This window comes from Chrysemys picta, chromosome 15 (assembly GCF_011386835.1).
Source record: "Chrysemys picta bellii isolate R12L10 chromosome 15, ASM1138683v2, whole genome shotgun sequence".
Classification (NCBI taxonomy): domain Eukaryota; kingdom Metazoa; phylum Chordata; order Testudines; family Emydidae; genus Chrysemys; species Chrysemys picta.
The window spans coordinates 18,692,007-18,717,517 of NC_088805.1; the positions used below are offsets into that span (position 1 = coordinate 18,692,007).

The 25,511-nt window shown below is 38.7% G+C and overlaps 1 protein-coding gene across 11 annotated transcripts in view; it reads right to left on the reverse strand.

Annotated features, from left to right (window-relative positions):
- Positions 1–1,349: 1,349 nt before the first annotated feature.
- Positions 1,350–25,511, reverse strand: part of GOLGA3 (golgin A3) — a 39,424-nt gene continuing 15,262 nt past the window's right edge. For all 11 annotated transcript variants that reach the window (XM_005295013.5, XM_005295012.5, XM_065568476.1 and 8 more), the window contains 18 exons: positions 24,587–24,893; positions 23,714–23,916; positions 23,219–23,356; positions 21,602–21,763; positions 20,227–20,595; positions 18,701–18,778; positions 17,766–18,029; positions 16,868–16,962; positions 15,604–15,820; positions 14,309–14,452; positions 12,897–13,094; positions 11,520–11,636; positions 11,208–11,347; positions 9,770–9,902; positions 9,403–9,525; positions 8,362–8,526; positions 7,100–7,263; positions 1,350–5,785 (listed from right to left, as the gene is read on the reverse strand). In XM_005295013.5, coding sequence (XP_005295070.2) covers positions 5,578–5,785; positions 7,100–7,263; positions 8,362–8,526; positions 9,403–9,525; positions 9,770–9,902; positions 11,208–11,347; positions 11,520–11,636; positions 12,897–13,094; positions 14,309–14,452; positions 15,604–15,820; positions 16,868–16,962; positions 17,766–18,029; positions 18,701–18,778; positions 20,227–20,595; positions 21,602–21,763; positions 23,219–23,356; positions 23,714–23,916; positions 24,587–24,893 — 3,225 coding nt within the window. In that variant the 3' untranslated portion in view covers positions 1,350–5,577. The remainder of the gene's footprint in view (positions 5,786–7,099; positions 7,264–8,361; positions 8,527–9,402; positions 9,526–9,769; positions 9,903–11,207; positions 11,348–11,519; positions 11,637–12,896; positions 13,095–14,308; positions 14,453–15,603; positions 15,821–16,867; positions 16,963–17,765; positions 18,030–18,700; positions 18,779–20,226; positions 20,596–21,601; positions 21,764–23,218; positions 23,357–23,713; positions 23,917–24,586; positions 24,894–25,511) is intronic.

Genomic DNA, 25,511 nt, shown 5'->3' on the forward strand with positions numbered 1-25,511 from the left:
TACAGCTATGGTTTCGCTAAAATAAAACTACCATTTTAAAAGTCTCCACCCACTTAAGAGGGCAGCAACCCTCTAAGAACCAATCACCGAACCAAGGTTTTTCTCCTGGAGACAAGGCTGAATTTTAACCCACTTTATGACATGGCTATCTAGCTTGGCCTCACACATATATAAATCTGAAACACAGACAGCTTGCACCAGATGCCTCTGAGGTGTCAGAGTGCCTTGAAATGAGCATCATTGGCAGAGTGGTGGGAAAGTGAGCCAAAGGGAAAAAACTAGAAAAGGGGTGAGAGGTGGGGAGACAGATGAATTAAATTTAGAATTCCTTTCGTACCAGCTAATTTTAACATACATCAAATTAAACATTTTAAGCACCTGGCAGACAAATGTAGAAAATAAGTTTTAGTTTCCTAGGGCAACATTTCATCATGAAAGCTGATTTTTTTGACTATCTATTATTTTTGAACTACAAATTGTCTTCTCTAAAACTACACCCACTACTTGGTCCTGTCTGTGTTACAGAAGTGATGTGCTAGGAAAAAATCTTGTAACAAAGTTTTTAATTAAATGTATGGTTTTGTCTGCAATGTGGACAGATCATGCATCAAAGTGTTCTTTGAGACCCATTCAAAATAATTTTAGTAAACATAACTGCTGTCCACTGTGAATAGTACACCATCTCAAAATAGAAGTGATGTTAGGCTTCATTCATGCTGGCCAGCACAGCTGCAAGACCTGAAATCATATTAAAAACGTTATTGTAGGAAAGTTTCAGGACACAGTCAGTTAATGCTAGGACCTGTATGGACAAGGCATGTACAGCATATCTACCTTGAGAGTTTATAGGGATTGTACAGGCATGACACTACAATAAACCAGCCAGTGTGTACAACTTTAAATGAGAGGCCTTGAAGTAGAGGTTGACAACATCCCTTTAACTTACACTGTTTAATGCTGAAAGCAAAGTACAGTCATTTATTAATTTCTTTTCATTTCAAATTTCTGTATTTAAATTCAAATCATTGACATTTCCCGACTGTTTAGTTTTGTACATTTGACTTCAAATGTCAGCAAAATCCAGCCAAGACAGATGCACCCCACTTATTTTTCATCATTCCTGACATGTTCAGCACACTCAATAAATTAAATATAATGGAAACATAATTACAATGAATCTTAAAACATTTAAACTATTGATTGTAAAATAATATACAATAAAATATTCCTTTAAAATAAACAGATCTTTTTAAAAAGTTTCTGTACAGCATCTTTAGAAGTTTATATATAAAAAAGTTTACTGCAAAAAAGTGTACTAATTTCACTATCAAAGTAAAAACATGAAACCCTTTACCAAAAATAGTTTATTGCACAAAACTTTTAAGGATTTCCTATGCACACCTTAATTTTTTTTTAATTACATGCTTTGTAAGGTCATAATCATTAGTTGTACATAGTATAACTCCTCCCTCCCCTGGGTTATCCACTCAGAAACTTTGTGAAATGACAATGTTTTTATAAATACAATTGAATTAGACAGTAGATGACTGAAAATCACGTATAAAACATGACAGTGTTTCTTTTACAATATTTAGAACGTTTCCCTCCCATCATATCCCATCTGGCTAGCATTAATGGTTACTCTGGGCTGTCACTGCTTTCATAACGAAAACACTGTATCCATAAAAAAGGCTTCTGGTCACTGGGGGTATGACATGCAAGAATTCACACCTCACTCCCAAAATTAAGATAAACATACATCATCAGTTTGTGCATCTATTAAACCAGTAGTGAATTTGCTATCTTGGAATCAAATTTATATTGCCCAGATTAATCACCATCAATGCACCCTGGGGGATATCTTAATTGCTGTTAAACCCTCACAACACTGAATTTCACTTATATGAGGAGGAATATACAATACATGAATGTATATGCCCTAGATAGAATTTCCATTCTGGGCACTATACTATACTCCTTACACACATGAAACTCCCACAGATTTCAATAGGGGTATTGCCTGAGTGAAGAGTATGGGATCAGACTCTTTTCACAAGAAGAGGAAGGACTGAGTTGACCACCTAATGTGGCACACAAAAATTTCCAAGTAACCTGGAAGACAATGGAATTAAACGTCATGCAAAATACAACACCAGAGACTAACTACAGAAGCTTCCTTCCAACATAGGTTTAAACAGACAACTGGGAAATTTTCTTCAAAAAAGCAAAAACAATACATGGTTTTGAAAAATAATGCTGCAGCCTTTACCACCTTATTACGTAGTAATTTTTTTACAATACAGCAACATTTATTTCTCTTTCATCATTAAAACTTGGCTGGGGAAGTAGCAACTACTAGGAGTGAGGAAACATACATAGAAGTTACATTCCACTGCAGTGCAAAACCACAGCAAAAATAGATCCCTTTGAGATTATTCCTTTAGTTTCTAAAAGCACACCAATGTTAATGAGGCACTGATTTTCTTCTTAATTATTTGTCAGTGCTCTTATACATGCAGGAGGGACCAGGGTTTTTATTCCCACTCCTAGGTTTTACTGGCCTGAGAAACAAGAGATCTGAGACTGCTGTGGAGACATTATGCTGAGCCCCAGGGTGGAAGGGGGAACCTTTTAAAAAACAATCACCACCTCTCTGAATTAAGGAATAAGGTTGAAGGGCTCTAAAGTGAAGGCTTGGACCTGTAATGTGCCGAGCATCTCCTAGGATATGCTGAATTCCCTCAACTCCTGCTGACTTCACAAGGAGTAGGATGTCCTCAGCACTTCATAGAGTTTAGCACCCTCAAGTGTCATCCACCCCTTTTAGGTCCCGAGGAAAGGTTTTGTTTTTGTTTTGTAAAGGGTGGTGAATATAAATTAAAGGAACAAGAAGTATGATATCTTAAGGGTCTAAAAAGGAAACTGGTTACCCTCAGAGACAGGTTGGTTGAGTAAAGGGGAAATCAATTTTCACATAACAAATGTACAGAGCCGTCCCTTGGGTACGGTGAATCAGGACGACCACTCCAGGCCCCGCGCTTTGGGGGGCCCCACAGGCCAGTGTGATTGGCTGGTGTGGTTGGTCCCAGAAGTGATGGGTCGGTCCCAGAAGAGACAGATTCGTCACTTCCGCCCCAGGCCCCGCACCTCAATAGGGACGGCCCTGCTAATGTATCTCTTAAGAGGAAAACTATACACTTAAGGCTACTTTGCTGTATTAATATACACTGATGTCTTTTAAAGCGGTCATAAGAAAGATGCAGCATTGCCCTGAAAAAGGGTGCATTATGATAACTAGTACAATACAAATCTCAGATAAATGCTTTGGCTGTACAAATGTTGCCAAACTTACAAATTAAAACATAATGGATTCTTAACCTGTAGATAATGCATTTTGTCACACAGAACAGTAATATTAACCCTGCACAAATGGTATTTTACTTAAAAACCTGAACATTTGATACGTTTTTTGCACTAAATATATTAGTCATTATGTAGTTTTAACTTGATCAATTAACAATACAGTATTTTTATTTTTTCCTCTTAGAGCACAATATACAGGCAGCTTAAAGGACACGAACAGCAGCAAAATTAGTCAGTACCATTACTCTGTAAAATAAGACTTAAGTAGTATATAAACATTAGCACATCTGGGAGAGTCAGTAAAGCTTTTGGCTTTTTTAAAAACAGTTCAGTAATCCTACATGATTGGCAACTAATGCCACATTAAAGCATTCCTTCCCTCTCAAACCCGAAATCCTTGACTTTTAACTTTAATATCAGTCCTTCATATTTTATTTTATTTTAGCAAAAAGATAAGATATAATCCAATACTGGAGTTTTACAGTCAGTCAGTTTAGACACTGTTGTAGTACAAGCTGTTCATCAGGATTAGAGCTTGAGTAAAAGGGGTTTAGAGAACTAAATTTTGAGATAAAAGGTAAATTGGTTTGTTTTAGCTTTTTATTTTTATTTTAAAGATATTGCAAAAAAGCAGCCCTCTCAGAGGAAAGATAACTGCCTTTCTAGAAAAAGATGGGTTTTGACCATCTGCAGAACAGAGATAAGGATGATAATGTGTCTCAGTATATGCAAAAATCTAAGTACCAAACAATCCTTATCGCACAAGAACCTCATCAGTTTTTTCAGTAATTTAATCTACTTGTATTGATTGGTCAAAAAAATCCAAACTACAGAGCATGTAACTGTCCCTATTTTCTATATCTTTCAAGAAAAACAAAAAGTACATGTATGTATGTGAGCATCAACTGATTCCTCTAGATGTAAGTTTGTCATGTGCAAAGTGTGATTCAGACTGTAGAGTAGGCAAAACAAAGCATCGGTGTTACTTCTAGAGGAATGAGGAGGAAGGGATGACCCTATCCGTGCACTGTCAACAGGACAGGGATGTGATCAAAGGAGAAATGACTCTAAGGCAGTTGCTTCAGTCATCTTGCATTAAATTGAACAGGGTGCCTTTGCAAGGAAGGCTGCAGTAGTGCCAATGCTCCCATTCATAAACAATATGCATCTACTTGGGAGCGGGATGAGAAAAGTTAAAGCTAATGAAAATAAAAATAATTTTATAGGCATATCATTTTGTCTTTAAGATACAAATAAAATAGTTACATTTCTAAAATCTCTGGTTTTTTGGGCTAGTTTCTTTAAGGACTATGTACAATGTTTTCCAACAGTAAACTTAAATGTCATACATTAAAACAATGACAGTAACAAAAACACCCATGTCAATCTTAATTTACTGTATAAGCATATTAAAACAGGTCAGATGATTATTATTTATATACATACCCTGTACCGGGGATGTCTTCTTCAGAAATTAACTAAAAAGGTGCAAAAAAAGCATTTGTGCAGTGAAACAAAGCTCCCCACTGGCCTGAGAATGCAAGAGGGAAATCAGGCACTCCAGACAATGTCCTGGGCAAACATTGCCAAAGAAAGTTACTGGTCTGCACTGACCAACTTTCATAGTCCATTTCTTTTAATATAGGGCAATGGTGCTTGTCATAACTAGAGACAGGCTTGAACCAAAATCTGAAATCCGGACACCTACAGCCTGAATTCAAGAGGGTGGAGGTTTTGGATTCAGATTCCCAAGCCTGACCCAGTGCCTATGGTTGGAACTGGAAAAAGACTTACTTTTCCAGATACGATTTGGATGCAGCCCAAGATGGTGAAAAAATTGAGATAATCTGATGTTGCAAGATTACAGTGATTCCTTAACTAAATTAAACAAATCCAGATCCAGAATCATACACTGTCTTCTTGGCCTCTCTCTGTAATAATTCAGATTTTTTTAACCCTTCCTCTGAATTTCTGCCTAGACTCATAAATGGGCCAAATTTATCATCTGTCCCCAACATGGATTTCACTACTTCAGTGAGATGAAACCATCCCTCACAGGAAACCTTAATACAGCATGGTCTGCAATGAATGTTTTACTGATTCCTTGAAACCATTCATTTGCTCTGCTTTTGCCTTTAACAAAGAAATCCACTGAAACAAATAATGATAAAGATTCCTGTACACGCTTAAAGCAGTTGTGATGAAAAACAATGGTCATTGTTTCAACGCTTCTTTGTCACCAGCATTGCGATTCTGTTCTTTTATGTCCACAGCAGGAATTTCCTGCTCGCCTGATGCTGTTGCAGGACAGGTAGAAGTTAGGTCCATTAATTGCCCTTCGATCTGAGTCCATGAAGACATTGATTCATGTACTGTTATGGTGTGTTCCTCCATCTGACGCTGAAGGCTGTCCATTTCTTGCCTTTTGAAAATGGTGGGAGAGACAGCGGAAATATCAGTTGAAAGTTAGTCACCAAAAAAAAAAAAAGGGCATGATTGATTCATTTCAATCATTTCTGAAGTTTGATATCTACCCAAAATTACCTGAAGCATAATAGAAACACAATGCACTTATATATGGGAACTGAGAGTCAGTCTATGCTGAAAACTTACACTGCATAGCTAATGTCTCAGAGATGTGGATTTTTCACATCTCTAAAAGACATGAGTTAAGCCAATCTAACCCCTGGTGTAAACAACACTAGGTCAACAGAAGAATTTTCCCATCAACCTAGCTACTGCCTCTCAGGGAGGTGGATTAACCATAGTGATGGGAGAGCACCCCTCCCGTTGCTGTAGTGACACTGAAGCACGACAGCAGTGCAGCTGCGGTGTTTTAACTGTAGACATTGCCTAAGTCTCCAAGAAACGCAGGATTCTTAATCCCTGGGCTGGAGGAGCAACATGGAGAGGATACACTTAGTCCAAAGAGAGAGAGCAACATTGCAGTGTGCTCTTTTCCATACATCCCCCCTGGTCAGGCATGAAGCAGAACTGTAACCTCAGTGGAGGCATTTAACCTTCCCAAGCAGCTGGGTGACAGCAACTTGGATGTACATTATACTAACATACTGATATGCTGGAGAGCAAATAATGCTGGAATAAATAAATAAAGTGGAAGAAGAAGGGGCAGAAAGCAATAGAGAATAAGGAACAGACAAAAACCTTAGCACACTCAATCAACCTGCCATCCCAGAATCTGCTTTGGATAGGGAGGGAGTGTAGCTCTCTTAGGGCTTGTCTATACTTACCGCGCTGGTTCGGCGGCAGGCAATCGAACTTCTGGGTTCGATTTATCGCGTCTTGTCTGGACGCGATAAATCGAACTCAGAAGTGCTCCCCGTCGACTCCGGTAATCCTGCTCGCTGCGAGGAGTACGCGGAGTCGACGGGGGAGCCTGCCTGCCGCGTGTGGACGGCGGTAAGTTCGAACTAAGGTACGTCGACTTCAGCTACGTTATTCGCGTAGCTGAAGTTGCGTACCTTAGTTCGATTTGGGGGTTTAGTGTAGACCAAGCCTTAGCAATACAGCTCACTTGGGAGTTTTGTAGGGTGAGATATGAAAATTGCTACAAAAATGAAAACGTTTAATGAACATTCTATAGCAGACAGGAATCCAGGCAGCACATCAAAGATAAAACTAACACAAGGGTCACCTTCCAGATGCAGACTAGTGGCAGACTTTAAAAAATATTTTTAATACTAAATAACGTGGTTTAAAAAAAAAAGCGTCATACTTTAGTTGGCGGAGACAGCTGTTCAGGTTTTTTAAAGGCTCCTTGCTCACAGCTGTTGGTGGTTTCAATAGCTCTTCTAGCAGCGCAGCAGGGACTGGACAGTCAGGAATCTTCACTGGAGTCACCGGATTTGAAGAATTAGTCTCTCCCTTCAGTTCCTTCTTCTGTTTAAAGGAAAAACAAAAAACCCAAACAGAAACAGAATAAACCACGTTCCTCGATGTCACTCTTGCCACAGAGGAACAGTGTTAAATCCTGCTCCATATCTACATACTTGCATAATGGTCAGAGTTCAGAGGATAATAGAAGGTTACTCAAAGAGTAGGCTCAGCTACATAACAGACTGAATTAGTCTAGTTTGTCAGTCATACTTGTGGGTAAACAAATATATTCTAGACAGGTAGGTGAGGTGGAGTCAAAAGTTCTTCAGTTCTATATACTAGATAAGAGGGACAGTCTCTAGTCAAGATCTCATACCATTAAGGGACCAATGAATAGGCAACTGAGACAGTATGGAGTTAAATTAATTGCCCTGGTCCTCTGTGGTAAGTTTAACTATAATGGTGGTGGGGGGGGCGGAGTTACTCAACAGTTCAGACAAAATACTGCTATAGGCATTTTGGGCTAGGCTGATGGGTCTGATTCTCAAACTGTAATCAGTGGATCACCAGTGATCTGAAAAACCCTTCCTGCTGTTCTCAAGGTGAAATATTTTGATAATCAAGTACTGGGAGATTAGAAGGGGAGTTGGTCCATGAAAGATTCTCTTACTAAGTAGTCAGCAGAAATAAAAAGAGAGAGAATCACTGCTACAGTACCTTTCTTTATAAGAATATGAGAACTAGTGAAGAAGCCATTAACTGTTGAAAATATGAGTGAAAGAGGCCAGAAAGGACTTGAACAGACTGCATAAGCATGTGCCCTTTTAAGGGATTATCTAAAGGAATGAAAATTTGCCCACCGTTTATTATTTCTCTCTCTCCTTTTTTGGTTTGTTGCATTGAATCAACATGTGAATGCAACCTGTTCCTTCAATACACAGAAAGAAAGACATTCTGCTGAAAGAGAAGTGAACTCCCTGTTTACAAACCAGCAAATCCCCCAGGAATTACTATTTAAAAAATAAGAAAACCACTGATCACCACGTGTAATTCTGACATTATGGTTGTATCAGGGTTCTCATGAAGTTATGCTACAGAAAACTTTGTTCCCATGTCACATTCCAATTATTTTAAAATAAAGTATTTTTCCTACTTAAATACCTTCTTCATCTTGCCATGTTTCAGGTCTGTCTTCAGCTGCTGGTTCTGCTGCAGCAATGTCTTCATGCTGTTCTTCAATTCAGTCACTTTAGCCTGAAGCATGAACTTGTCCTTCTGAGTCATTGACAGATCTTCCCGCACCATCTCCAACTCGGTCTTGATATTCTAAAGAATGAAAAATTAACCGTTAAAGAAGCTTAAAAACAATGTGAGGGAAACAGTCTAAAGTGGAAAATTCCAGCTTATTAGTATAGTGTTCATATTTTAACTGCTAAAAACCATTAAACTGCAAGCTGAATGGCTCTAGAGGTTTTATATATTCTACTAGTTTAAATATTTCAATTACTTGCTAAATTCTAAAGTCAGATGCCAGTTTAGGATATGCCACCAATATAAGCCAGAAACATTTAATTCAATGTATTATCTTTTGAAAGTGTGTTGTAGGACAACTTATTTAAACAGCATATTCTTGCTTCTCCTTGCAGTGATAGATACTAGCATCATTTAAACTATGATCTATAAGTCCTACAGTACCTATTCCTATCAAGTCATTTGTTCGATAATTCCCCAGTGCAAGGTTTCTTGAAGGGGCACTGTCAAGTGAAGTTTAGATTTAGGTTTTGTAAAAAAGTAAGTTTTGACAAGACCCAACAGAAATATTTCCATCGTTTCTTTAATTTCAATAGTAATTACCGCCCCCCTACACCACACTCCATTGCTATTATTTGCAAACTGGGCACAGCATTGTGTTCATGCAGAAGAACCAGAAAGTGACGCCAATTAGCATAGGCTAGTCATATATTTCTGATTGTCCAAGCTTGTTTCAGTACAAAAAGCAAACACAATAATGAAATAAAACTCAAAAAGTCTCTCAGTTTTAATCATCTACAGTTTTATATGCAACACTGGTACAGTAGTTTACTTTTTAAGCTTATAGTATCCCTCTAAGTGTTATCCTACTAAGTATCTCCTCCCCTATTGTAGATTTACTCTTCAATGAAAACACCTGTCTATCAGAGTCATACAGGCCAGATCAAGTACCTGTAATACTAGCTGTATTCCTTCTAACTCCTTTTGACTGCGTTGCTCAGTCATATCCAACTGGTGCTTCATCGTTTGTATTTCTCTCTCCTTCTGCTCCACCTCCCATTTGAGGTCTTCAACCTAGGGGGGCGGGGGGGGAGGGAGGAAAGTACCTTAAAATTCACTACAGGAGCAATCAATCACAAATTTGATGAGTATTTTAATTGTTACTTATTTGTTGCAAACATCTCCCACTTTTTAGACTGCTGATTAAAACAAAATCATACAAAAATTGCCGACTGAGGTGTGAATTAAACCACCTGTTTCATGCTCCTGAATAAGACATATGTAGTATGGGAGTAAGGAATTAACTAGAAGATTTTACCTCTTGGTTTTCTACAGGCTGTTTGCTAAGTTGTTCATCCAGCTGTTTCTGTAGAAGCTGGAGTTGAGACCGGGCTTCTGCCAACTCTTGCTGGAACTGAGATACTTCTTGAGAATGTTTCCCATCCTCAACCCTAGAATGGAAGTGGCAGAAAACCTCAAAATTGCCATTATCTGTACTTTTATCTCTTTATAATATAACAGATATGGCTAATAAAATGAAATATTTAACAGTACGTGATATAGATTATCAGCTTGAGGCACAAAATAGTTTGCTGCTAATTTTATTAAACAAAGTCTGGTGAACTATTTTTTGACAGGCTTTGTCTATATGCTCACTTTTGGATTTTAGCCAAAAGACAGAATTTCAATAAGATACATAGATTGTTATATAGCTACATACTGTACTTCTTGACAAATGTCTTGATGGCTGATAATATTTCATATGAAGGGAAAGCTGTTAGTAGGATATTTTAAAAGAAGCAGTTTCCCATATTGATCCATTCTGGCATTGATGTCAGTGTTATCTGCAGGACTGAGGCTGTGAGATGACAAGTTAATTCTATGGTGGAGGGAGGAATAGGCCTGGTCTACCCACAGTTTTTGTACTGGTATATCTATTTCAGCTGGGGTGTGATTTCTTACCAAAATAGTTATATGGGTACAACTCTTAACGTGGTCACAGTTATACCTGTATAAAAGTGCTTATACTGGCATAGCTTATTCCCCTTCTCACATTGGAATAAACTATTCCATCCACAGTGGATGGACCTATACTGGTATAGTTAAAGAAGTACGACGTGTGCTTAGCCTTAAGGAAGTTATTTGACATTTTAAAAAAAAAAGCATTATTCCGAAGAGCTCAAAATCCTGTTAGCAGCTTCACTGAGGTCTTGTACTTCAAATTTTCACATCCTGCATTCTAAGGTTGTTCCACTGAAGACACTGGAACATGATGGAATAACCAGTATGTTCAACAGCAAGCAGCCAGTTCAAATTCCCACATAACAAAACAATTTAGTATATACCAAGAAAGTGGATAGTCAGCTGAAGCCTCATTTGCTTATCCAGGTCATCCTGCAATTAAGGTCTCAGGGCTGTGCAACAGAGGCAAGATATTGAGTAGAGTGTTAAGCTCATCTAGTCTATGAAGCAGGGTTCATCTGTATCAAAACGGTAAGAAGTGCAAGTGAAATGGTCTGAAGAAGGTGTACCCCAGATATAGTAAAAGAATCATGAGACAGAAAATAGACACGTTTTTGCAAGCAGTGCACACTTGTGGCAAGTGATAAGACTCAGACAGGACTAATTCCACACAGAGGGCCAAAGCCAAAAATTCAAATACATAAGTAGTTCTTAGATTTCTTAATAGATTGCAACCATTTTATTCACCTTGTTCTAAGAAACTTAGTGTGTAGTATATGTTATTGTGTACTTACTGTAGTTTGTCTGCTTCAGCCTGAAGGGCTTGGACAAGCAGTTCTTTGGCTTGTAGCTCTTTCTTAATTTCGCTCAGCTCAAGAACAGCAGCTCTATAATGACGACGGTTATGTGCTGCATCTACTTTGGCTGCCGCAACCTACAGATGCAAAACAGACAGCTGCTCTTCATCTGACCAGTATTACAGGATTATAAAAAGGTAGAGATGATACATGGGTGAGACATGCACACACAAAACAGAATTTGCTACTTATTCAGTATTTTGTATTTAAATCACCTATGAAGTAATAAAGCAGAATCCGAGCCCTTACCTGCTCTTTAAGGTTATTAACTTTTGATTTTTCTCTTTCTAAGGCAGTCTGTAAGGCTTGAATAAGTTGTTTCATTTGCTGGTCCTCCTCCTCTTTACGCTTTAGGACTGCTTGAACCTATGGTATCACAAAACCAGAAGTTCAATGGCACAACACAGGGTCTGTGCACAATGTCCAGAAGATTTGGGGCAGGGGGATGGGGGTAGAGGGGAAAAAAAGGCAGTAGTACCTATTCTGACTAGTGAAGTATTGTTCATTTGCATGCAGTTGTGTGTAAGACATGAAGTGTTAACTATTTTTTACAAAAAGAAGGTTTAGGGTTATTAAAAGGCTGGCTTTGAATAAAATATTATCCTTGTTTTTAGGTATAATTTTAATCATTCATTCAAACACTTTGGGTCAACTCCCCCCCCCCCCCACCCCCGGACCTAGATCTGGGTGCACTGTAGAAACATGCCTTATCTAGTGAGGGGGTCAGTGCCCCTCCTTGCACAACTTGCATAGCCTTGAGAGTCTAATGATGCTTTTAAGTTGACTCCCTCGGATGGAAGAACTGTTGTCATGACAGAGTCTCAAGGGCACTGGGGAATGAGGAAAACATGGGAATTCTCAAAGTTCCAACAGAGATGGAGGAAGGTCCCTCCACCCCAACTCCCCCGTTGGAGGTGGTGGAGAATTACAAATGTTGAGTTATTTAACTTTCAGAATTCAATACAGTAGGGTGCAGACAGGACCTACTTTTCAGAAACAAAAAATGCCACAAAACCTTCCAAAGGAAGTAAGTAACATGAAATTTATTAGGTATGTGGATCTTTTCTGCACATTTTAAAGAGCCCATGGCACCTATGAAAGAGTAAGAGTTTGCCTGAGAATCCTTGGCAAAACTTCCCCTCCCATTACTGCTATTCACTCTCACTGCACACTGCTCTCTCACCCCTGAAATGGCTATATTTCAGTGATGGTGAATGCAGATTGGAGATGGGGGGGGAAGGTGCTATATTGACATAAATATTAAAATTAGTAAGAACATCAACAATGATATCAGATCTTTATGTGGTACAAGGTATATGTTAACAAGAGCTGTATTAAATTTGCCACTTTCATTTTTGCAAATTTTTGTTAATGTTTTCATTGAGAAAGTTCTTAATTTAACCCAGCAGGAATTTTTTTTTAATGACATGTCTCCCATACCTATATTATTATTCTAATGTAAGCTACATGAGACCGGGACCTGGAAACAGCACACCATTTCTTTAAACACGTGTTTTGAATGAAAATCTACAGACATAATCCAGTCCCTGTACCTTCTGCAATCAGAAGAATATTAGCCTTCTCTTCTAAAAAATGCCACATCAAAAAGTCAAATGCTTTGAATACCTGGAGATTCAGCTGTACCAGGTCTGCCTCTCTCTTTGCTAGTGCTGTTTCTAGGATCTTGTTGTGCTCCCGCAAAGCAGTGTTAGACTGACCAAGACCAGTGAGCTTCCCTCGTTCATGTTCCAGTTCGAGGGCCAACTTCTTGTTTATTTCTTCTAAACGTTTTATCTTCCTCCTGAAACCTCTAGATTCCTGAAGCTGCAACCAAAAAAAAATAAAATCACAATATTATTGCCATAATCAGTTGTGAGGTAGACTCATCAAACATGATGATTGCTTTGTGCATATGATGTTAAATTTTCCAACTTTCACAATAGATGCTTCTAAAATTTAGTTCAACCAGATTCTTATTCTGATTTTCTTCAGGAGATTAAAATGCTGGCTAGAAGTAGAGGGCATAACTACTATCCATAGGAGAAGAAAAGAAGGGATGAGCTACTGATGGTAGAGAGGTCAATCCTGCATATTTCTAGTGCCACCTTAGAATTGCAACTGTGAATTAATGGGAGTCCTGGGTACTCAGCATCTCTTGACCAGGCTTAGTTGGTCTCTTTCATGTAGGAGCTTCTTTTCTTTCACCCCTACTCTTTTTTTCCCTGTATTATAAGTAGGGCTCCATGTTTGTCACGGAGGTTGCGGTTCCACGACCTCCACGACTTCTGCAGCCGCCAGTGTGGCTGACCCTAGGGCTGCCCAAGCAGCTGGCTCCAGGGCCAACTGCTCAAGTGGCCCCGGGGACAGTCACACCAGCCGCTGCTGGAATGGTTCTGCAGCCAGTCCCTGGGGCGGCCCGGCAGTCAGCCGCACTGACCGCGGCTGGAGCAGCCCTGGGGCCAGCTGCACCGGCTGCTGCTCAGGCAGTCCCCAGGCAGCTAGCCTGAGGACCGCCTGAGCAGTGGCTGGTGCGGCTGGCCCCAGGGGACTGCCTGAGCAGTAGTCTGAGGCGGCCGGAGCAGCCGCTGCTTGGCGGCCCCAGGCAGCTGGTGCCGATGGCCCCGACCCCCATCAGCAGCAACTCCCCCCCGCCCCCTCCCGGCCTGGGCTCCCCCAGCAATGGCCTCTGGGGTGTCCCCCCAGCAGCATCCCCACCCCCAAGATTTAGTTAGGTGTATTTATAATATAAGTCAAGGACAGGTCATGGGCTGTGAATTTTTGTTTATTGCCCGTGACCTGTCCATGACTTTTACTAAAAATACCATTGAATAAATCCTACAATTAATGACAAGGGCCCAATAAAACCATGAGGAGTTGGCAGCTTGCAGCAAAAGTAGCAAGTGTGGTGGACACATTCTTCCCTTTGTAAGATTATAACATACTTTCATTTTATTTGAACAGTTCAGTCCCAAATCCTCTTTTGCCCTCTGGGCTGTACACTGAACCTCCCTGTCTGCCAGGAAAGCTCAGGCAATTACCTCATCCTCAAGTTCAATCACTTTTTCCCTGTACTCCTCAAGCTCCTGGCTGGTGAGTGAAATTACTTCTTGCAGCTCTTTCTCCAACATCATCTTACTGTGGCTAACAGCCTGCAGCTCTGTCTCCAGAGCTTGAATCCTTTCCTAAAGACAAAGACATCAGAAGCCTACTTAGTAAAACACTTGTTTTGCAGAAGCAACTGTTCTTTTTAACAAATTTATTCCTCCAACAGGTAGAAGTTTAAAGTGCTTATTATGTTTAATGGACAACATTTTGGGTCAGAAAAACAAACAAACAAACAAACTTACTACATTTAACATTCATATTTTGCTACAATGGAAATTACTCTTTTTGCAATATAAATCATATAAAAAGTCACATCTCTGCCTTGAGAAGCTCGCATTCTTTCACTGACAGACACAATATATACAATAAGAGAACAGAATTCTTCACACAACATCAAAAAAGAGCTTTAGCATTTAAAAGCTATGGGGAAATAGTTGGATTTAAGGAGGGATTTGAAGGAGGACAGAGTGTTTGGTGCAAACAAAGAAGAAACTATTAGTTAATAAGTAAAAAAAAACTTCATGATATTTCAGTACAAGAAGAAAATACTGAAAACCTGCACTTAAATAACAGAAACATTAACAGGAATTCAGGGCTAAGGCGGACACTCCTTCTGAAGTGTAGCTATAAGTGCGGGTTGGCTGTTTATTTTACTCATATATTCGGAGATTGCCAAAACATATTCCTTATTTTTGATAAGGAAATTCTCTCACAGTTTGAGACACTGGCACATGGACTATAGGTCTGGAAATTGGACACTGGCAGTATCTTCACAATATTTAAATAATAATTTAAAGAAAACCACTTCTGCGGTAAATAATAAATCAAGGCACACATTAAGTGAATTCCCCTATGACTGATAAGTAGCATATGGAATCTTTACTACAGATTTAAATGCATGTTAAAGGGCAAGCTTCTAGTTTATTATAGTTTGAAAAGTACCATAGTTATTAACTTTTTAAGTCCTGAAAGGAGATTTCACAGCTGGCTACAAGAATGAAGCTTTGTTGTTGGTATAAATTAATATAGATACACAGAAAAACTTGCAGTGTTTTCAGTAGAAGGTAAAACCCTGTAAAATACAATCCTGCCCAGAGATGATCATCTCATTACCAAAATTTTTCTCTGTAGGATAAATGAACCTATAGGTAAGGTCATGTCTTTAAGTATTTAGTAGTATGCAAGAATCCTAACTCTCTACTAACAAAGTTACAGGACATCATCCTACATGGGAAGCCTGGTTATTTCCTCCATCAGCGATTTGTGCTTTTAGTTTGCTCAGCTCCACTTCAGAAGATTCCTTTGCAGTGAGGGCTTCCTGCAGCCGGCGGCTAAGAATGCCAACTGCATTCTCATAGGCTTTGTGTTTTGCCTTCATCTCTTTCTGTGCACTGGTCAAATCTGACCCCAGACGCTTCATTTTTTGTTTCTGTTCGGTGATGGCCCTAGAATGAGAAAGCACAAAGAGAACTCCCTAAAAACTGTATTGAACAATTAAACTTTTAGATTAACAAAACTCTATTGAGAGGTCATAGCACGATACTGATTCCCAAAGAAGCTATTTATTCCCAAAGTTCCATAAAATCAAATAAACTGATATCAGAACAACTAAAGAATTGCTTAGCACATAAAGCATGTTTTTCAAATATTAAGGGACAAGTTGTTCACTCTTTTTGCAATATAAATCATATAAAAAGTTGTTCACTCCACAAAATTAGTATATTAATTGCAGAAAGCCATTTTCTGATTTGATAGTTAGTCCTTGGCGATGCCACAGTTCTTGTGCATCAGCAACAAGAGAGTGCATGACTTGGGCAGTATTGCTGTAGACACGTGTAAATGAAATGGAAAACTACTCCTGAGTTTAACTTCTAGCATGAGAGCTTCTCCTTGTTTGTCAAACTCACTTTTGTGTAGGGCTGCACTGTACTTTTGCAGTGGTGGATCCTATAGTACTGCTCCCTTTCTCCTTCCCAATATCCACTTACATATGTCTACTTCCATCTCATTCCCATCACATCTACCGCCACGGTAACACTTAATATTTGTGGTTTTCAATTTAGTGCTTATGAAAGGCGGTATTGTTAAAAAATAAGATTTATTAGTGTTGCCATCTGTGTGGCAACTGTTTCGATATATACCAATTGCAAAATGCCACTTTTGGTGAGCAATAGTTTGCTATTGGTACAATTTCAGGTGCCTTTGGCCTCATGCCATACACCCCAAAGCTTGGTAATAAAGAGGAATGGTCAGAGGAGAGATCTGTGAACCTGAAACTCATGAGTTCCTGTCCTACCAACAACTTCCGTGTTCAGGCTACATTGAGGCACAGATGTTAAGTAGTTTATCCAGCTGTAAAATGGAAATACAGCTGTCCTTCAAGGGTAGGGAAAAAACTAAACAGTAATTTTTGTACAGCACACTGAAGTAAAAAAGCACAATAGGAATAGTGAGTGCTACTATTATTCTGGCTATGTAAAAACCTGACTTACTTTTTGGCTTCCTCTTGCATTTGTTCTACCTGTAGTTTTAATACCTCATTCACCTCAGCAAGAGATGTCATTTGTTCTTTATTAATCTGCAAAGACTTGAGGAGAAAAAAAAGGTGAGGGAGGAATAAAAAAAAAAAAAAAAAAAAAGGAGAAAATTCAGTAAGCATAAAAGAATTCCTCATTCCAGTTTGCCATATGCATGCATATTATATATATATATATATATATATACACACACATACATACACACACACAGTATCAGAATGTTAAAACAGGACTACTTTTGTATCTATTTGGCAACCAGGTAAGGTTTAGTTTAATATATCAACAACAAAGTAATGTGGTAATTTTCAAAACTATTTCCTTTTCTATATACAAGGATTGGGGGTGAAAGGGGAAGGATGTTTCCTTCCATGTACCAAACAGTCTCCTTCCCCATCCCTTTTTAATTCTATTGTAATTCGAGTCACCATCCTGACATCTACAGACTGGGCAGTAGTCCCCTTAGCATATGCTAATACAAGTCCTTAACATGAAGAATTGTTGTTGAGCAAAATAAGACACTCTTAGCTCCCAGAGTTGTCTCTGGGAGCTAAGAGTGTTGCCTCCACAGCACATCTCTACCACACCTGCAGCCCAATTCTCCACTCTATTACTGGTATAAAATCAGTGTAACTCCATGACTTCAATATGGGTTAATATAGTACCAGTACATAGCAATACATCATCATTCAGTTTAACCATCAAAAGTAAGTAACATACAACTGCCTTCAATATATATTTGGTAATCTTAGTTTAAAAGATTACTCCTAACTGAAACACCTCAATAATTAATAGGATTAGCTGCAGCTCAAATGTGTGTTATCCTTGATATAACTGCACTAGATTTACTCCTCACCTGTAGCTGTATCTCCATGTCATCCCGTTCTTTTTGCACTGATTGGAGGTGGCTTTCTAACTCCACCATCTGCTGGTGAACCTGGGATACTTCCTTCTGAAGTCTTGAGCGTTCAACATCAATGGATTGCTTTTCACCTTGAAGTTTCAGTAGCTCCCGTTTTAATTCTTTCACTTCTGAATCCAGCCGCTTCTTTGTAGATTTCAATTCACTAATCAGCTGGTCCTTTGAACTTGCATCTCTTCGATAAGCTTCCACCATTACCTAGTGCACATGTCAGAATCAGAGAGATATCCACCAGGGCACAATTTCTAAAACAATTGTTGGACTAATAGGCAAGCAAATGGTAACAGTCAACAGTGCCACTATAGGGGACATCTGAAGTCCTGGTACATCTTTAGTTTAAAATTCTATATAATTCTATAATTCATATTCTACATAATTCCAAACAAGATTTGGAGTAAAACAAATTATTTCTTTTAAATTAAAATTCCCCAGGCCAACAGAATTTCATACAGTTGCATTAAATTTAAGATACTTGAAGAGTTACCCAATTTTTTTTATAAAAATGAATATTGTTGAAAAAGCTGTCACCTAGTACAAATGAACTAGAGAAATCTTAACAACTTGTAGGCCAAATGAAGTCCATGTGACAAACTTCCCAGACTTTAATGGGAACATGATTTGGCCTACGTGTCTGCTTTTATGTCAATTACAGTTTAAAAAAAAAAATCAATGTATAACCTACAGAAATATACCTCACATAATGAATTGTGTTACAACATTCCTTCTATTTGCTATAATGGCCTGTCAGTTAAATAACACCATTTTCATTAGGAAGTAAGATGCCATTAACCTATTAGTACATGCCTTCCCAGCAACACACAATCTTTGTTCATTTTGAATACAATTTTGAAATGGCTATTTATACCCACCTTTTGCTGTAGGAACTGCTCCTTTACTTTTTGGGTCTGTTTCTTCAGGCTGGCACTTTCCTGTTGCAGATTTTCCACCTATTAGAGAAAAATGCAGACATGTTGCCTTACTTGGATTACAAATTCTCTGAGCAGGAACTGTCTTTTTGTTATGTATATGCATAGTGCTTAGACTAACAAGGACCCTGATCCTGACTGTGGCATCAGACACTACCGTAATGCAAATAATAAAAATTGTTTTATACCTAAATAGTTGAGACAGATTCAGAATGATAATCTTCCCAACACCACCATCAAGGACACAGCATCTCCCATTATCTGGGCATGCACGTCTTAGAATACATCAGACTCTATATGGTGTATTCAGATGACAGATTCTCAAGTTTACATGCTCAAGTTAAAAAATCAAAATAAATAGCAGGTGCTTCATAATTTATAGAGCTACAAAAATGTTTTCATACTGCATGTACCAGCAGAGGTACTTTGGACTTCTGTGACTAAAACTGTCGAATCCCCTACCCTACCTTAAATGGGAAATCTTTGCTGGGTCCCATAAGAATGGCCATATTGGGTCAGACCAAAGGTCCATCTAGCCCAGTATCCTGTCTTCCGACAGTGCCCAATGCCAGGTGCTTCAGAGGGAATGACAGAACAGGTAATCATCAAGTGATCCATCCTCTGTCAGCCATTCCCAGCTTCTGACAAACAGAGGCTAGGGACACCATCCCTTCCCATCCTAGCTAATAGCCATTGATGGACCTATCCTCCATGAACTTATCTAGTTCTTTGTTGAACCTTGTTTGAACCCTGTCCCAGCAGAAGCCTTCAGTAGAAATGTAGATGCTCTATCTTGCTCTCAAGTTTGGGATGCGCTACACAAACTGTGGGTCCAAACTTGCTTACGAGAATAGAGTTTTGTTTAGTTGAAGCTCCATTGCGGATTAGAACGCACACAACAGAACATGAGTAGACAGCAAGCTTGGTCTGGTAAACTGGTACAGGAAAAAAACAAGTCTGTGAACCACTGTCAGCATACAGTAATGGACAAAAATGAGATCAGGTATGTTTTAAGTTAGGAAGCAGCCATTAATTCTCCCAAAAGGAATGCCCACAGAGAATCTAACCTTACTGTATGCATAAGGAAATTTTCTTTGGCTGAGATTGCCTCATGAACACAGTGCATTAAAACTACTATTTCCAAAAAGTGTACTTTATACAAAAAGTAATAATATGAATCTATTAATTTTGAAAATTGATATCAGACATGAATCTGTCTCTTGGCAAAGAACAAATCTAATTTATTAAATCCTTAAGATGCAAGAATAACTCAGTTGTACAAACTTCATGAATCCAGAAACACAGACCCAGATATAAAATAATAATAAATGAGAAACATTCCACTGATATAAACAGAATAAATGAGCAATATTCAATGCTGGGGAATAGTCGTAAAACAGCTAGATTTATTTTCATTCTCAACACTTACGTCGGTTATTTGCAACAGAATAATTTTAGAAATTCATTACCTGGCTTGACTTTATAGCGATTTCTTGTCTCAATTGCGCCAAGATTTCTGATGCTGCCTCAGTACTTTCACCTAAGCATTTTGCTCCTTCGTCAAGTTCTTCTTTGTTCGCTTTTGCTGCCTGCAGAGCTACCTCTAGGACAATCTTCTCATTCTGCAGATATTGGATCGTGTCATCCTTGGAAATAACATCACTTTGGAATTCCTCTAACCTGGCCACCAACTCATCATATTGAGTCTGTAGGTCATTTAGGGACTGCTCTTTGGTGTGCAATGTTTCTTGGGTTAAGGTGAGCTGCTTCATGAGCACTAGATGCTCCTGCTGTAAAGATTCAAGCTGCAGATCTCGCTGATGCAGAGTCAATTTCATCTGAAGAAAAAAATAGTTTTTAAAAGATTTAATCCATCTCAGATGAATTTTAAAACTACAAAATACACTTTTATTTAAGAATGTACTTAAAAATTAAAATAGCCTAGTATCTTTGAGGCACTAATAGAAAATAACTGTAAAGAAAGTTGAAGGTGATCTTATGTTTCATTGATTCTCTCTATTCACAGTGTTGATTATATTGGGGCCATTCTGTGCAACAGCTAGAACACTAGAGAGCAGACATTGATCAGGCTGACAATCCTAGAAGACTACATGTTTTACTTCATAACCTTTTTAATTTCTATTTTAAATTAAGTGTTCAGTGTGCATATAAACATGTTAGCTTCTGCTTAAGATACCATTACCCTTAGATATCCTTTTTGGTCATAACATTGAGCTCTATCATGCACCAGATCCTCATTCCATTCCCCTGCACATCATCATCTTCCAGCAACATAAAATGAAATCCTTTACAAAACACTGGTGTAAAGTGATGCTGCACTCAGGAAAATGACTATCTAAAAGGACAACTTTTAACTACAGAAATGCACTCCTTGCGTATATGCAGAATTATTATCTGCAGAATTCACTGGCACATCTAACTTCTACTATTATTTAGTTCTTCTGGCACTGCAGAACTACAATCATCGAGAGAGGAAGCTCAATTCTATTCTAGTTCACACATCAAAAGAATTTCTAACTCTGCTCCGATTGCCAAATCTTTATTATTGTTAAGGATGCACAAGCCAGAAAGATAATGGTTTAACTTTCTGATCCCAGGTGGAGTTTGAAGGACTGGTGGGTAGAAGTGGACTCTTTTTACAAGTAACTCAGCAAGTTTGAGCTGGAATTCAATGAGACACACAACATGCTTATCTTTCCATGCCATTTTTAGAGTAATCTTTCCGTCACTTTAAACATGGTTAACTGAAAATCCATGTATTAGCTTTTCAGCTTAAGTGTTCTCCAGGAAGCCCTTGGGAAACTATCCAGTAATCAAGTCTACCTGTTCCAGTTCTTGTTCCAGTGTTCCTGCAGAATCAGCCATTTTCTGCAGTTGTTCTCTCTCATCCTCAAACTCCTCCAGCCTTCTCTGCAGGTCGTCTTCCACCATGGTTTTAGCCTCCTGGATCTGTACAAATGCAGCTTCTTGATCTAACATGTCAGCCTGCACAGAAAAAGCAGGAAGTAGGAAAATGGTAAAAATATCAGATGAAATGGATTTAAAAAAAAAAAAAAAAATCAGAAAAAATATTGGAGAACAAAATAGGAAAACATAATTCAATTCATTGTATTACACTCCTGAAGCCCTCAGTGAAGTTATCCACTCAGTATTTGACGATTACTGTACTGGGCTTCTAGGACACACCCCTTGGAATGACTATGGTGCATCTTGCCCATCCATAAGAGACTGAATTCTGGCTAAGTGCTTTTCATTTTTAAAAAAATTGATAGGCTACTACAGAAGGGAAGACCAGTCCCAGCATAAAATTTTCAGAAGAACTTCAGTGACTTGAGTCCGAATCTCATTGAGATTCAATGGGACTTAGGTTCCTAAGTCCTTTCTGAAAACAGGATTTAGGAGTGTAAGTTACCTAGGTACTTTTGAAAATTTTATTAATCTTTTCTGCTAGAGGACAGGAAGGATAAGCCTGGGGTATAAGAGATTTTCACAGAGAGCCCTTTAAGGATATTACCAATTTTGTTTAAGTTCCCCATCCCTCTATTTAAAAACAACAAGTATTACTCTGCAATAGCAAATACAAATCTTTGCCACCAGCCTTTGTTTTTGGATGACATTCTTGAACTATTAACCAACACTAAAATGAGTAAGATGTTTTAGATCATCCACAATATTAACTGGGTTTCCCAATACACCTCTACCCCGATATAACATGACCCGATATAACATGAATTTGGATATAACGCGGTAAAGCAGCGCTCCGGGTGGGCGGGGCTGCGCACTCCGGTGGATCAAAGCAAGATCGATATAACGCAGTTTCACCTATAACGCGGTAAGATTTTTTGGCTCCTGAGGACAGCGTTATATCAAGGTAAAGGTGTATTTACTAATATCAGAGTGCAAAAATGAGGATTCAAGACTCAGTAGAATTTATCAGCTGCAAATAATTCAGATCCACATCCCCCGCATGTATATTGTTTACAACAGGGTGGCCGAAGTGTGGTTCATTAAGTTTTCCAATGTGTTTCATGGCTGGGCTAATCTCAGATGTAAAAGTGGGCCTCTGAGACTCTAGGTCCCAGTCTGTAATGCTCCATTTTACTTTAATCAGAGGGAGTTACATTTAGGCCTGTCAACAGGGTCTCTTTATGTAGGTAAGTTTGTGACCTAGAGAGATTGACAGTTTCCTTTTTAACTAGCAAGATTCTTCATGTAGTTTTAAAATTTGAAGGAGTAACACTTGCCTTCTGGGGATGTAAATCTGAAAAGGCTCTTTGATCATGTAAGATATACAGCAATTTGAACGTACTCATAGTGAAGTCATTTCTACCAGTGTAAATACCCTCTTCCTGTATCTGAAAACATGGTGATCACTAAACTGGAATATAAAACTTGAACAACAGAACACAATTCAGACAGGCCACCTGCAAATTACCTTACCTCAATATTTTGCAGCTGTGCTGCAATACGTTCCTTTTCTTTGATGGATCTGTGCTGGGTCTCTGTTAGCTGATGAGACAATGATACGTTCTCTAGTTTGAGGTGCTCCAACATACCTGCTTGGGTCATTTGCCCAGCCTGCAGGAAGAAAAAGTCCATACAAATACTCAAAACATGGGTTGACAATGAAAAAGTTCCAGAGAAGAGGACTCAGTCTATTGGGCCTTAGCTGTCACCTAATGGCTTTACAGATCTACATCCATGAGAAAGCTTAATAAGCTTTTCAGAAAGTGCATTGGTTAAGTTTATGCCTCAGTGTTAGACAGGAAGTAACACCTAACGATGACAGGTAAAAGGGACAGAGCTAATCATGCACCTTACATAAATACAGAAACGAGATTGGTCCCTCCTTAAAAGTCTGAAAAGAATTTATCCGCTGGCTAAAGCTAACGTAAGAAAGAAAGCAGTGAGGGTGTGGAAAGTTCACACATTTACCTGTATATTGGCCATCTCACTCTGTAGTCTAACACGTGCCTCCTGTGCCACTGCCAATTGCTGCTGGTACCACTGCCGCACATTTTGCAGCGATGCGATCTCTGCTTGAGATGCTTTTAGCTTATTGGTCAATGTAGTCCGTTCTAACTGCACCTGCTGAAGCTGATTCTGTAAGGAAGCCATTTGCTGTCGCAGACTGTGTACTAAAAAGGGGGAAAAAATTAAACTATGCTATTCCAATGTCCAATTTTTGATGGTTTTAAGTGTAGCAATGAACCTTAAACATATATGTCCACAGTCATCTTTTTAATGGAAGTGTGCCTATATAACAAAGAACATCCATTCCCACAATTCCAGGACCCACAGAATTAGGGTCATTAAAGAAAACGGCTTTTGAGGGCAGTTCTTTGCATGATCGAGGTTCCTTAGAAGCATAAAGAAGGGTGGAAAGAAGTAAGATTTGGGAGCATGCACATGTCTGGGAGATGGAAAGGATACTTGATGCTAACCAAAATGTATTTATCTTTTTGTTAATGAATTGTCAAACAATTTTTAGTCTGCACACTCTGACTGTGCCTTCCTTTGCATCTGGTCTAAAAATCTGATATCAATAAAATACAAGTTACTAATTTCTCCCTTTTTAATGCTGAACGTACCTAACTGGAACCAGTTTCTTCCTTGTCTTAAAATGGAAATACTATACAGTAAGACCCTGTAGGCAGCATCATGATACACAACAGGTTAATCACTTTCTTGTTTGCAAGGTAGTTACATCAGTAATTGATAGTGCACACAAGAAGTAAGATTTAATGAAATGGTTTGTGGAACAGAAAAAAAGATAAGTTTTCAAGATTCAAGTTTACATTAGCTCACCTGTGTTATCCTTGCTGAGAACATTTTTTTGCATCTCTTCAACTTTTCCCATGAGTCTTTGGTACTGTTCCTCTGCCAGTTGCAGGTCATTATTTGAGGAAGCCAAGCTAGCATTCTTGGCTTCCAAGGTGTTCTGCAGGTCAGCCATAGCTCGTTCCAGATCCCAGCAAGATTGCTTTAAGGTAGCCACTTCTGAGCTCAAAGAATCCTGCTTCTGTTGGCTGCTCTGGGAGTGCTCCACCTGAGCCTGAAGCCTCATGTTCAAAGCTGCAATTTGGGCTTGCAGCTCGGTCTTCTCTTTAAGGGCCTGAACAAGTCCAAACAATAAAAAATAATTTTAGGAGAAACTAATACGCATAGTGCATTAGCAAGAGAGGTAGAGATATCAATATGCTGCCTAAAAGAGTCAGCTGCTCCAAAAATACATTTTGCTCCGCTGGATAACATTTCCATGTAAAATAAGAAAAAATTGCACTGTATTTAATAAATGTCTCAAATATGCAGGAAAAATGTAGACAAAAGTGCATACAAACTAGACAGCATCCTTAAAGAAAAGACTGACACAAGTATTTGGTACTTAAGATAGCTTGCTAGACAATGACAGTCTCAATCTTGCTTTAAATACCCATCTTATGCTTGCAAGTGATCATTCCTCTGCTCTGATGTCGCCTACTGTTTGACACTCACTTGTCCTTAACTTCTCTCTCATTCCATTTCCCAGTCTGAAACTGCCACCCACTTTAAGGACAAATATTTAATATATGTTGAGCCCAGCACTGGCTCAATATTTACTACTACTTCTTTACAATCCTTTTTCTCTCTTTTGTGGACCACTTCAGTATGTTTTTTTTTTTTACTTCAGATTTAAAAAGCTTTATTTAAAATAAACAGCCTTTTTATCTATCTTATGCAATGTTTATGAAAA